At 44.5% G+C, this 14476-nt stretch overlaps 1 protein-coding gene across 6 annotated transcripts in view; it reads right to left on the bottom strand.

Annotated features, from left to right (window-relative positions):
- Nucleotides 1-14476, bottom strand: part of smarcc2 (SWI/SNF related BAF chromatin remodeling complex subunit C2) — a 305878-nt gene that overhangs the window by 241595 nt on the left and 49807 nt on the right. For 5 of the 6 annotated variants that reach the window (XM_078208999.1, XM_078209004.1, XM_078209000.1 and 2 more), the window contains exon 7: nt 6370-6439. In XM_078208999.1, the coding sequence (XP_078065125.1) occupies nt 6370-6439 (70 nt within the window). The remainder of the gene's footprint in view (nt 1-6369; nt 6440-14476) is intronic. The other variant, XM_078209001.1, reaches the window with a different exon arrangement.

The following is a 14476-nucleotide window of genomic DNA, read 5'->3' as shown; positions in this document are numbered from 1 at the left end:
AGAGGACTGGACAGAGTGGATAAGAAGCAGCTATTTCCCTTGAGTTGAAGGGTCAGTGACGAGGGAACATAGGTTCAAAGTGAGGTTCGGGGGGGGATGTGAGGAAAAACCTTTTTACCCGGAGGGTGGTGATGGCCTGGAATGTGCTGCCTGGGAGGGTGGTGGAGGCGGGTTGCTACACATCCTTTAAAAAGTGCCTGGATGAGCACTTGGCACATCATAACATTTAAGGCTATGGGCCAAGTGCTGGTAAGTGGGGTTAGATGGGAGGTCAGGTGTTTCTAATGTGTGAGTGCAGACTTGATGGGCCAAAGGGACTCTTCTGCACTGTGTGACTCTAACATTGCTAACCAGCAGCACATGGACTTTATTCCATCCAATAGACGAGCTTTCTAATGATATTAACTTGAGGAGTGAATGATAAATTAAATGAATTAATTGTATAAGTTTCAGACACTGATCTAAAAGTCAGTAATTTAGTTAGTGTTAAATAACAGTGCTGCACTGTGCTGGTCTTGGATCCTCTGTTATTCATTTTAAGTTAAATTGCTCGGTGGCCCTGTTTACAACTATTCATACCCGCTAACTATTTCTACGCTCATGTTTAAGCACTAAGTTTTGCAGTTAGTAAGTAGTTTTGTTTGGCAGGTACAGAGGAACAGCTGTTATTTTACTGGATTAGCAATCCAGATCCTGGACCAATGATCCGGAAACATGAGTTCAAATCTCTCGACTGCTGGGGAATTCCAATTCAATAAATGAAAGAAATCTGGAACAGAAAGCTAGAAACAGTAATGGTCACCATGAAGCTATCAGATTGTCGTGGAAACCCATTTGTTCACTAATGTCCTTTGAGGAAATGAATTTGCTGTCTTTACCGGGTCTGACCTACATGTGAATCCAGACACAATGTGGTTGACTCTTAACTATCCTCTGAAATGTCTCACAAGCTACACAATTGTGTTCAAGGCTCACTATCACTTTCTCAAGGGGCAATTAGGGATGGACAATAAATGCGGGCCTAGCCAGCGGCACCCACATCCTATGAATGAATAAAGTTGTTACAGATTGACTCTGCTGATATAGGAATGACTGTGGGTTAATGTTACCCATGCATCGTAATGTCTTGGGCTGTTCATGGAATCGGCACATGAAGGATTAAAAAAGCTTTCAGTTCTGCTGAACAGGGAAAGTTTGGCAAGGTTTGGTTAGACCCCACTTGGAGTACTGCGCGCAGTTCTGGTCACCTCATTACAGGAAAGATGTTGAAGCCATTGAAAGGGTGCAGAGGAGATTTACAAGGATGTTGCCTGGATTGGGGGGCATGCCTTATGAGGATAGGTTGAGGGAGCTTGGTCTCTTCTCCCTGGAGACACGAAGGATGAGAGGTGACCTGATAGAGGTTTACAAGATGTTGAGAGGTCTGGATAGGGTAGACTCTCAGAGGCTATTTCCAAGGGCTGAAATGGTTGCTACGAGAGGACACAGGTTTAAGGTGCTGGGGTAGGTACAGAGGAGATGTCAGGGGTAAGTTTTTCACTCAGAGGGTGGTGGGTGAGTGGAATCGGCTGACGTCGGTGGTGGTGGAGGCAAACTCGTTGGGGTCTTTTAAGAGACTTCTGGATGAGTACATGGGATTTAATGGGATTGAGGGCTATAGATAGGCCTAGAGGTAGGGATATGATCGGCGCAACTTGTGGGCCGAAGGGCCTGTTTGTGCTGTGGCTTTCTATGTTCTATGTTCTATGAGAAGCAGGAGGAATGGGTCATCCATATCTTAAGGATGTGGGGCATGTTGATTAGTCACTGCTGATAGTCATAAAATGATCAAAGAGCTTAAGTGGACAATATAACCATGGTAATTGAATCATTTGGAGAGATTGATGAACAAACGTATCTTCTTGGCTTTACGTTATCTGAAGTCTGCTTCGTGTGTCAAAGTTTTGATTCTGTGGTTGTTACAACTAATGTGGAAGGATGGAATCAGAATGGTTACAGCACAGGAGGTGGCTATTCAGCTCGTGTTTCACTCCCCTGCCTTTCCCCCTGGCCCTGCACAGTCTTCAGATAATAATCCAACTCCCTCAAGTGTCTCCATTGAACTTGCCTCCACCGCACTCAGGCAGTGCAGAAATAACTCCCAAGTCCCTCTTTTTCACTGTCAACCATCACCTCAGATTTTCACCCATTCAACTTGCACATCAATTTTGCAGAGTTACTTAAATTCAAGTCCAAAAGTATAGCCATCCAATATGGCTACATCTGCATCAATTAACACTCCCCCTCACCCAATTAATCTCCAACTCACAGCATCTCCTCCTCAGAAATGGTTAGCACTGTTGCCTCACAACATCAGGGACCCAGGTTCAATTCTGGCCTTGGGTGACTTTCCGTGTGGAGTTTGCACATTCTCCCAGTGTCTGCATGGGTTTCCTCCAGGTGCTCTTGTTTCCTCCCACAGGCCAAGGTTAGGTGGATTGGCTATGCTATAAATTGTCCTTTAGTGCCCAAAGATGTGCAGGGAGGGTGGATTGGTCATGCTAAATTGTCCCTTAATGTCCAAAGATGTGTAGGTTCGGTGGATTGGCCATGCTAAATTGTCCTTTAGTATCCAAAGATGTGCAGGTTCGGTGGAATCGTCATGGTACCAGGCAAACTCCAACTCCCTATCTCTCCAAAGTTGAGGGATGTGTTTTTGTGTCACACTATTCTCCCATGTTTCCTACCACACTTTGTGACAGTGCTCGCTCTCTCTATCTGTCACACTCAGAACACTACACTGCCTCAAATGGTGCCTTCCCCTCTGCCTGCACAGTCACAACAGATGTATTCTAGGGCTCCATCCTCAGTTCTCTCCCCTCACTTTTCAGCATAGGTAATCCTCATGCCCTTATTCCACCCAACTCCTATCTCAAGCGAAGTTGAGTGATACGGAACCTCGGTGTACTGGTCAGCCCCAATTTGAGCTTCTCCTCACACATCTGCTCCATGACCAAGAGCACTTTCTTCTGCCTCCATGACACTGTCAGTCTCTGGCCTCGCTGTCACTGAGACCCTGAACTGTGACTCCATCATCTCAAGACTTGACGTCTCAAACGCCCCATCTCTATGAATTATAACTCATCCATAATGCTGCAGCCTGTAATATCACCAACACAACATTACAGATTTCCATTATCTCAGTCCTCCTCGGGTTCATTAACTCCCCATGGCCCAGCATGTGGACTCTTAAGATCCCCATTCTGACTTTAAAATACACCTATAGCTTCGCCCCACATTGTCTTCTTTTTAAGAATGTTTTTGGCTTGCCATAAATACTTGAACTTTCTTTCCCACTTCATCCACTTGTTTTCCTATTATATAAGGTGGTCCATGCACAATGGTACTCCACAATCTGTACAAATATATCTCCACCATTTACTTTCCTGCAAGTCACTGCTTTAAGTCAAATCTAAAGACCCACAAGTTGATGATCTGAAGGGAAGGAGTTCCAGCTCTCCCTTTCCAGGTTGAACTGCAGACCGAATACAATGAACAGTGAGAGATTGTGTATTGTCTGTCAAAGCAATCCATTAATGTAAAATTGTTACAAGTTACCGAATAGCCACCAGAAGCCGTGAAAATCAGGGCACTTAAACAAAACATGTAACAGTTTAATGGTTCTAGGTCCTGAAATAGCCCATTTAACCAGGATGTTCACTCAAAGGCATCTGACTGTACTTGGATCAGTGCTCATAGAAATCATCATAGAAACCCTACAGTGCAGAAGGAGGCCATTCGGCCCATCGAGTCTGCACCGACCACAATCCCACCCAGGCCCTACCCCCACATATTTTACCCGCTAATCCCTCTCACCTACGCATCCCAGGACTCTAAGGGGCAATTTTTTTAACCTGGCCAATCAACCTAACCCGCACATCTTTGGACTGTGGGAGGAAACCGGAGCACCCGGAGGAAACCCACGCAGACACGAGGAGAATGTGCAAACTCCACACAGACAGTGACCCGAGCCGGGAATCGAACCCGGGACCCTGGAGCTGTGAAGCAGCAGTGCTAACCACTGTGCTACCGTACCGCCCTGGTGCTAACCACTGTGCTTCTGGAAGTTTCCTCTCCAGATCCTCCCTGTATCCTCAGCTTGTTCAAGTCAGGATTCATCACAATGTCTCGGACTTGAATTTATTCTTTCACAGGACTGAAAGCTGTGGGACTCCTCATTTTCCTTAATTTTCCCTTCCTCCTGCAATTGACTGACTTCTAAACCCAAGCTTGAGGTCAGCTCATCGCTACTTGGTTTCTTTCCTACACTTCTCAATCATGGCGATGCCCCGAATCATGGCCCCGAACCTCTCACCTGGATTTCTCAATAATAAAAACAACTTTGCCAAAGATACATGTGGTTGTTTTCCTTGGAGCAGAGGAGACTGAGTGATTGAGATGGAGAAAATTATGAGGGAGATAGATGGAGCAGACAGGAAGAAACTTTTCTCATTGGTGGAGGGATCAGTGACCAGGGGGCAGAGATTTAAAGTAAGGGACAGGAGGTTTAGAGGGGATGTGAGGAAAAACTAACTGACTTTGGGCGGCACGGTGGCACAGTCATTAGCACTGCTACCTCATAGCACCAGGGTCCCAAGTTCAATTCTGGCCTCAGGACACTGTTTGTGTGGAGTTTGCACGTTCTCCCCGTGTCTGCGTGGGTTTCCTCCGGGTGCTCCGGTTTCCTCCCACAGTCCAAAGATGTGCGGGTTAGGTTGATTGGCCGTGCTAAATTGCCCTTAGTGTCAGGGGGATTAGCAGAGTAAATGAGGGTTGCGGGAATAGGGCCTGGGTGGGACTGTGGTCGGTACAGACTCGATGGGCCAAATGGCCTCCTTCTGCAGGGTGGCACGGTGGCACAGCGGTTAGCACGACTGCCTCACAGTGCCATGGACCCGGGTTCGATTCCCGGCTTGGGTCACTGTCTGTGTGGAGTTTGCACGTTCTCCCCATGTCTGCATGGGTTTGCTCTAGGTGCTCCAGTTTCCTCCCACAGTCCAAAGATGCGCAGATTAGGTGGATTGGCCATGCTAAATTGCCCCTTAGTGTCAGGGGGACGAGCTAGAGTAAATGCATGGGGTTGCGGGGATAGGGCTTGGGTGGGATTGTGGTCGGTACAGACTCGATGGGCCAAATGGCTTCCTTCTGCACTGTAGGATTCTATGAAATTTTTTTCACCCAGAGAGTCTGGAACTCACTGCCTGAAAGGGTGGCAGAGGCAGAGACCCTCAGAACATTCAAGAAGTATTTAGATGTGCACTTGTAATGCCAAGGCGTACAAGGTTATGGGCCAAGTGCTGGAAAATGGGAGTAGAATAGTTAGGTGGTTTGTCTTTTTTTAATTCATTCGTGGGATATGGGTGTCCCTGGCCAGCCAGCATTTATTGCCCATCTCTGAGGGCATTTGAGTCAACCACATTGCTGCGGGTCTGGAGTTGCATGTAGGCCAGACCGGGTAAGGACGGCAGATCTCCTTCCCTAAAGAACATTAGTGAACCAGATGGGTTTTTCCGCCAATCGACAATGGTTTCATGGTCATCAGTAGATCCTTCATTCCAGATATTTTTTATTGAATTCAAATTCCACCATTTGCCGTGGCAGGATTCGAACCAGCGTCCCCAGAACATTAGCTAAGTTTCTGGATTACTAGTCTAGTGATAATGCCACTGGGCCATTGCAGACCTGCGCAGGATCACACTTTCCCATTAGCTGATGGCACGAGGACCAAGGGACAGAAATTGAAGATTTTGGACAGGAGGTACAGGAGGAAGGGAGTGTGCTGATAACATGCAATTAATATGAATATATATATATATATATATATTATATATATATTATATTATATATGGGTAAGCTGCTTCATTTGTTAGAGTTATATTTAAACTGTTTTATTAAATAAAGTTTGTTTTATTATAAAAGATCCCTAAATTGTCAGTGGATCCTATCCTCACAATTGTGCCAAAATAGAAAAAATTGTTATCTCGTCTGGCTTGTAATTTGGAATTCTGGTCCAGGACCCTAACATGAGGAAGCTCTTTTTTTAAACGCACTGAGTGGGAGACCTGGAACTCACTGTCAAATGCTGGGATTGGAGGCAGTGAATGATCTCAAAAGGATGGACACTCAAGAGAAATAAACTTGCAGGGCTACGAGGATAGAGCAAGAGAATGGGATTGCTCTACAGAGAACCAGCATGGATTTGATGTGTTGAATGGCCTCCTTCTGTGCTATTATGACTTGGTGACACTCGTCCAGCGCCTTCCCCATTGCCATTGCAGATATATATATGGCCATTTTAATCTATCGCACGACTGAAAGCCAGATACTTACCTATCAGGACAATAACCCCAGTGTAGGAGGACCTGCTTCTCCCGCTTCATTATTGGCCGCACCCACTCTTCTGGAAGAGAATTGGTACATGTTAGAGACACACAGACTATGATTGACATTTCTTTTAACCTGTCCAAAAACTAGTGGTGATGTATTACTGAAAAAAAAAACCAATTTCGTGCTTTTCTGTATTATGTGTGTACAACTGAAGAGATAGGTGGTCTATCTGAGCTAGTATTGTGGTAGAAGGGTGCGTGGCTTTGGCCATCAGTTAGCTCTGATCAGCACGGTTAATTGCATAAACTGCACAACAAACTCCCAATGACTGTGCAATCCTATAATAGAGGGTGTTACACTTTCCTGTCCGAAATATGATGATTGACTTGTAACACAAGGCAAGCTACGTCCACAATTATCAGACACAAAGTAAAGAGGGTAACATTGTCTCAGATATGTAATAGAGGACTGTCAAGAATAAAACTTATGCATTCTGAATTTATCACAGGAATGTAAAGCAAACTCCTTCATCAGGATCACAAATAGAAACATAGAAACATAGAACAGTACAGCACAGAACAGGCCCTTTGGCCCACGATGTTGTGCCGAGCTTTGTCTGAAACCCAGATCAAGCTATTTCCTCCCTATCATCCCGAAGTACTCCATGTGCCTATCCAATAGCTTCTTAAATGTTCCTAAAGTTTCTGACTCCACTATCACTGCAGGCAGTCCATTCCACACCCCAACCACTCTCTGAGTAAAAAACCTACCTCGGACACCCTTCCTATATCTCCCACCATGAACCCTATAGTTATGCCCCCTAGTTACCACTCCATTCACCTGAGGAAATAGTCTTTGAACGTTCACTCTATCTATCCCCCTCATCATCTTATAAACCTCTATCAAGTCTCCTCTCAACCTCCTCCGCTCCAAAGAGAAAAGCCCAAGTTCCCTCAACCTTTCCTCATAAGACCTACCCTCCAAACCAGGCAGCATCCTGGTAAATCTCCTCTGCACTCTTTCCAGTGTCTCCACATCCTTCTTATAGTGAGGTGACCAGAACTGCACACAATATTCCAAATGTGGTCTCACCAAGGTCCTGTACAGTTGCAGCATAACCCCACGGCTCTTAAACTCAAACCCCCTGTTAATGAACGCCAACACACTATAGGCCTTCTTCACGGCTCTATCCACTTGAGTGGCAACCTTCAGAGATCTACGGATATGAACCCCAAGATCTCTCTGTTCCTCCACATCTTCAGAACCCTACCTTTGACCCTGTAATCCACATTTAAATTTGTCCTACCAAAATGAATCACCTCGCACTTGTAATGAAAGGATTGTTCAGGTTCCAATCATATGTGAGCATATGAAATAGGAGCAGAAGTGGGCCATTCGGCCCCTTGAGCTTGCTCCACCATTCAATAAGATCATGGCTGATCTGTTTATGTTGAGTTCTACATTATCATCTACTAATGATAACTTTTGATTCGCTTGCCTGTCTACATTAACAGGAATGAAGTGGAAATGGTCGAGAGCTTCAAGTTTCTAGGTGTCCAGATCACCAACCTGTCCTGGCCCCTCCACGCCGACGCTATAGTTAAGAAAGCCCACCAACACCTCTTTCTCAGGAGGCTAAGGAAATTTGGCATGTCCGCTACAACTCTCATCAATTTTTACAGATACAGCATAGAAAGCATCCTTTCCAGATGTATCACAGCTTGGTATGGCTCCTGCTCTGACCAAGACCGCAAGAAACTACAAAGGATTGCGAATGTAGCCCAGTCCATCACACAAACCAGCCTCCTATCCATTGACTCTGTCTACACTTCCCGCTGCCTCGGCAAAGCAGCCAGCATAATTAAGGACCCCATGCACCCCAGACATTCTCTCTTCCACCTTCTTCTGCCAGAAAAAGATACAAAAGTCTGAGGTCACGTACCAACTGACTCAAGAACAGCTTCTTCCCTGCTGCCGTCAGACTTTTGAATAGACTTACCATATATTAAGCCGATCTGTAACACTACATTCTGCTCTCTCTCCTTACCTTCTCCCCTATGTACTCTATGAACGGTATGCTTTGTCTGTATAGCGCACAAGAAACAATACTTTTCACTGTACACTAATACATGTGACAATAATAAATCAAATCAAATCCTAGCATTCATGGTGTTGTCCCACCCTATCTCTGGAACCTCATTAAGCCATGAAATCTCAATTTTTCTGCCTCTGGCCTTAACACTGGCTGCTGGCTCTTCAACCAACTCAGCCCCACATTCTGAAATTTCTCATGCCCAGAAATAAGCTTAACATAAAGAAACATATATTTACAATAACATTGTTAAACTTATCAATGTGTGTTTCTGTAGCCTTTGTAGAGTTATTTTTAAAAAGTACTCCTGCCTCACCCAAAATTCTTCAGGTTGATATTTTGACCCCGTGCTTTTGCTCAATGTCAGTAAGATGGTGCAGACTTTGTGTGCGTGTGTGTGTAGAATTCCTCATCACACATCAATCAGATCTTATCAGGCAAATTCAAAACTGCAAGAGCAGAGCAACCCCTACGGCGGAAAAGGAGTTTTGAATTTCTTTTAGAATTTTTCCAAATCATCTGAAAGCAAGCTGTAGAATTGCTTTTTCACAAAACGTTTCACAATGTGAGCTGTTGAAATATTTAGCTCCAAGATCACAAGTCCGAAACAGAGAGATAAAGAGAAGAGCTTCTGTCTTTCTTCATCCAATTTGAGGTTATTAAGACCTAATTAAAAACAAAATTAACATTCAAAGCTCTTCAGGTAAATGCAAAGGGTGGACTTTTTTCAATGTTTTCAGCTCATACGTGAATGACAGAAAAATTCTTCTTAAGAACAGGATCGGGTCGATATAATATTCGCCAGTGGTGCACCATTTAAACATCTTTCCCAAGTTCCCTTCACTTTTTGAGCCTTCCACCTACTTCCCATTAACTTCATTTGTGTCTGTCAACCTGTGATGGAGCTGCAAGTGACCTGGGTCTGCACTGTTCATGCAGTCTGGATAAGCTAGACTGAGATACATGCCCTCAAGATGGCAGTGATGAGCTGTCAGTCTGAACAGTTTACCTAACGCTTTCTACGTACAGCTCCAAAACATTTTTCAAAGAGCTTTTATTTGGACTGCAAATACCTGCATCTGCTAGTGATGGCACCAACTCACTGGAAGATTATCGGAACACAAGCAGTCACTGTGGATTTTGGAAGCTTCCCTTAAGATATTATTTTGCACCATTACTATGGGTAGCGTGGCCCCATTTAAGGGGCGATCCCGAAGGGCCATGTGATCAGGCCGGACCCTATGAAGAGGCAGCGTTGGAAGCCGAGCCAATCGTGCGCGAGGGCGCACGTCCTGGGTCAGGTTGGAACCTCAGTTGGAGCCAGGGAGGAAAAGAGAGTAGATATGTATTGAAGCTCTGTCAGATCCTTGTTTGCAGATATATACATCAACATTTTGATTTGATTTTGAAAGTCTTCGAGCGACAGATATCTTCCAGTAATGATCCTGAAAGATTTTGATTTGATTTGATTTATTATTGTCACATATATCAGTACACAGTGAAAAATATTGTTTCTTGCACGCTATGCAGACAAAGCATACCATTCATAGAGTACATAGGGGAGAAGGAAAGGACAGGGTGCAGAATGTAGTGTTACAGTCATAGCTGGGGTGTAGAAAAAGATCAACTTAATGCAAGGTCGGACCATTCAGAAGTCTGACAGCAGCAGGGAAGAAGCTGTCCTTGAGTCGGTTGGTACATGACCTCAGACTTTTGTATCTTTTTCCCGACGGAAGAAGGTGGAAGAGAGAATGTCCGGGGTGTGTGGGGTCCTTGATTGTGCTGGCTGCTTTTCCGAGGCAGAGGGAAGTGTAGACAGAGTCAACGGATGGGAGGCTGGTTTGCGTGATGGACTGGTCTTCATTCACAACCCTTTGTAGTTTCTTGCGGTGTTGGGCAGAGCAGGAGCCATACCAAGCTGTGATACAACCAGAAAGGATGAGTCGTAGCGGACATGCCGAACGTCGTTAACCTCCTGAGAAAGTAGAGGCGTTGCTGAGCTTTCTTAACTATAGCGGTGGCATGGAGGGACCAGGACAGGTTGTTGGTGATCTGAACACCTAGAAACTTGAAGCTCTCGACCCTTTCTACTTCATCCCCGTTGATGTAGACAGGGTAATATTTTTGGTAATAAACCAGTTATAACTTGAGGCCACAACAAGTCGCCTTAGAAGTTATGACAATTACCTTGGAGGGGATGGGATGGAGCCTCATGAGGTGCAGTAGAGTCAGCGACCATTTAAACATGATACAGGTGATCAGGTATAGCACCTCTCCACAGACTGTGGAATGTGGACCTTTCTGACATTGTGCACGCAGGGTAATTATCTAAACCAGCGACAAGATATCCTCAGGCTCAGCTATCTGGCCGCACTGTATCCTCTCTGGTTGAGGGTGATCTCTATCCTTGGTTTCTGTGACACAAGGTCAGGTTAGGCAGCCACAGGGATTGACGTATCAGGCCACAGTTCATTAACATACTGAGCAGCCGCACAATCCAGAACACTCGGAATGAGAGCAAGGCAGCAGTGAGTTGGGTCAAACAGCTGATGGTGTCTCCCACTTTCTCAAGGTCCAGGATCCAATCAATTGCATCCACAATGCATCAAAAGTGCCCACAGAACACCCACGCAGCCCTGCCAAAAGGAAAGCCTTCCATTTCTCAACAACCCAAGCTTCCTGCAGCTCATGCTTCGTATTTTAGCTCTCCCTGAGCTCCACAGAAAAGAATGTCAACAGATGACCTCTGGCTGACAAAGCCTATCCCCTCCTCCCATGGGCGAGCTCGTGTGCACGAACAGCAAATCCAGCAAAGCATATTGAATGTTATGGTTTATTGAGGGGGGAATTGATGACAAAAGTAGAGAGGTTATGTTTCAGTTATACAGGGCATACTCTATATCTGGAGTATTGTGGACAGTATTGGTCTCATTACTTAAGGAAAGATCTAAGTGCGTTATAGAAGCAGTTCAGGGAAGGCTTGCCAGGCTAATGGGTGGGTTGTCTTATGAGGAAAGGTTGGACAGGCTAGATTTGTATCTACTGGAGTTTAGAAGGATAAGAGGCGACTCGATTGAAACACAAGATCCTGAGGGGTACTGAGGGTGGATGTGGAGAGGATGTTTCCTCTTGCTGGAGAATCTAGAACTAGGGGTCATTGTTTAAATATAAGGGGGCACCCATTTAAAACAGAGATGAGAAGAAATGTTTTTCTCCAAGGGTGGTGAGTCTCTGGAACTCTCTTCCTCAAAAGTGGTGAAGGCAGAGTCTTTGAATATTTTTAAGGCGGAGGTAGATAGATTCTTGATTAACAAGGGGGTGAAAGGTTATCAGGGGAAGGTGGGGTTGAGGTTACAATCAGATCAGCCATGATCTTATTGAATAGTGAAGCAGGCTGGAGGGGCCAAGTGGCCTACTCCTGCTCCTAGTTCATGTGTTTGCATGTTACAGTGATGTTGATCATTGAGGAAGCCACTGGTGTGTTAAAAGCAGACTTCCAGTGCATGGACAGGTCAGGCTGGATATTGCAGCACTCTCCATATTGCTGTTCGGAATCGTTAGAGCCTGCTGTACCTTTCACAACGTTATACTTCTGGTAGAGTGGGCTTTGACACAGCGGACAAACAGATCATCACAATCCCCACCATTCAGAGCAGGTCTCAGCGACTGCTGCAAGGATCATCTCTGAAGTCTTCTCTGCTGAGTGACATAACCCACCTTTCATCCGACAGCCTGACTTCCGCTCAGTTCACTCCACGACCAGCACCAATAAAGACATTCTCTCAATTTGCTACACAAAAGAACCTTCTCCCCCCATAGCCCGTCACTTTATGAAAATGTGGGATGCTTTGGGATAGTCTCATATAAAAATGTAAATAAATGAGTTTACCTTCAACACAACTCTTTGATTCTAACCCACACAAATATTTTATATTGCGAATGGTGCTTTCCGACCTCTTCCTACAGAATTGCTGAATGAAGGAACTCTCTTCGTTACCACCTGGTTTTACCTTCTTTTGATTTGGGAACTCCGTATGTAATTTAATTTTTTATTGAAATAAGCGTAGACTTTCTGGCTCCATTACAATGCCCAGAGATGGGTCATTCACTTTTCAAGTTTCACGCTTCAATGTCTGACCTTGCAGGATATACAGAGGTTGGCTTTTTGTTGTAATGAACTTCAAGCTTGTTTAAAGTGCATTAATTTGAGATGCCCACCAATTTCTTAAACAGATGCCCCATTTATCTAGTTAACATTTTAATCCCTAAAACTAAAAGTTCTATTCTAAACTAAAACATATTAATTGACACAACCAGAGAACCTCCCAAAGCATTTTACAGCCAACTAAGTTTTTTTTAAGTGTCATCACTGATGGAACTCAGCTGCCAATCTGCGCACAGCAAGCTCCCACAAATAGCAATGAGATGATGACAAGATAATCTGTTCTTTGTGATTTTGATTGAGAGATAAGTACTGGCCAAGCTTGTAGGAGAGTTCCCCTGCTGCTCTTTGAAACAGTGCCATGGGGTCTTTAACATCCACCCGGGAGGGGAGACAGGGCTTCAATTTAGTGCCTCAGAGACAGAGTAGCACATCCCCAGTCCTGCACTGAGTGTCAGCTTTCACTTTAATTCTGGAGTGGGACTTGAACCCACAATCTTCAGACTAATGAGGCAACAATGCTACTAACTGAGCCACGCCTGACACTGTACCAATAAGAATCGCAGATAGACCAGGTCGGGTCAGGGTGGCTGACTGTCTTCCAGGAATGTGAATCAACCATTTGGGTTTTTACAATAATTCAGCAGGGTCCTGATGGTGGGGAATCCAGAACAAGGGGTCATAAGTTGAGGATAAACCTTTTCAAACTGAGGTGAGGAGCAATTTCTTCACCCAGAGTGTGGTAAATCTGTAGAATTAATTACCACAGAAAATAGTTGAGGCCAAAACATTGTCTGATTTCAAGAAGAAATTAGATATAGCTTTTGGGGTTTACCGAATGGCGAAGCAGGCTTGAAGGGCCGAATGGCCTATTCCTGCTTCTAGTTTCTATGTTTCATGGTTATTTTTTTCTGGTGTCAACCACAAAACATCAGATTTAATGAATTCAACTTGCCACAGAAGGATTTGAACTCACCACCTCTGGGTTGTTTGTTCAATGACATAACCACCATATGACCATACTCTCATCAGCAACTACAGACGCGCCTCTGTAATCCATTGACTATGGAATCTCCTAATACTCTGATTTTGAACTCCACTTCATCCCCTCTTTGGCAAACCTTTGCTCTACATTATGGACATTTTCTCAATTCCATCCTGACTGCTGGTCTCACTCAATAGAATTATCAGAGCCATGCAGTCCCAATGCAAGCTGGCTTCACCATAACTCTCGGCTGGCCACAACAAACTTTAAATCTCACATTTTATGTTGGCTCAATTGTCTACCCAGTATTTCCTCCTCACATATACACATGTTTCTATTTTTGTGATTCATGACTGACTGGTCACGGGAGGATTCAAAACCAACTCCAGGTCTATTTTTCAAACAAAGTCTGTTGGAAAAATCTCCAGTTACCAGACTCCACATATCACACACCAGATTGCAACAGAACGAGAACGTTTCCAATGATGTCTGCTTGAAATATAAGAGAACTAAAGGTTGCATTATAAACAGAGGAAGAATTAGTCAGCATGAGGCCTGTACCTTTCACCAACAATGCTCCGCAATCTTACTCATTCCGACAATTGCTAGCGTGAAACAATTTCCCTTGGATACATCATGCCTTTGAGTGGGAAAATGTTCACTGTCTTGGAAACAGATTCATTTCAAGGTCACCGGAAATCCTACATTCAGGCGAATCAAGACAAGAGCTTGGTTTCATCGGTCAGAACATTGAATACAGGAGTTGGAATGTCTTGTTGAAGTTGTACAAGACATTGGTAAGGCCACACTTGGAATACTGTGTGCAATTCTGGTCACCCTATTATAGAAAGGATATTATTAAACTAGAAAG

Source organism: Mustelus asterias, assembly GCF_964213995.1.
Source record: "Mustelus asterias chromosome X unlocalized genomic scaffold, sMusAst1.hap1.1 SUPER_X_unloc_5, whole genome shotgun sequence".
Classification (NCBI taxonomy): Eukaryota; Metazoa; Chordata; class Chondrichthyes; order Carcharhiniformes; family Triakidae; genus Mustelus; species Mustelus asterias.
Note: the sequence above shows the minus strand (reverse complement) of the source record. Positions and strands in the feature narration are given on the sequence as shown.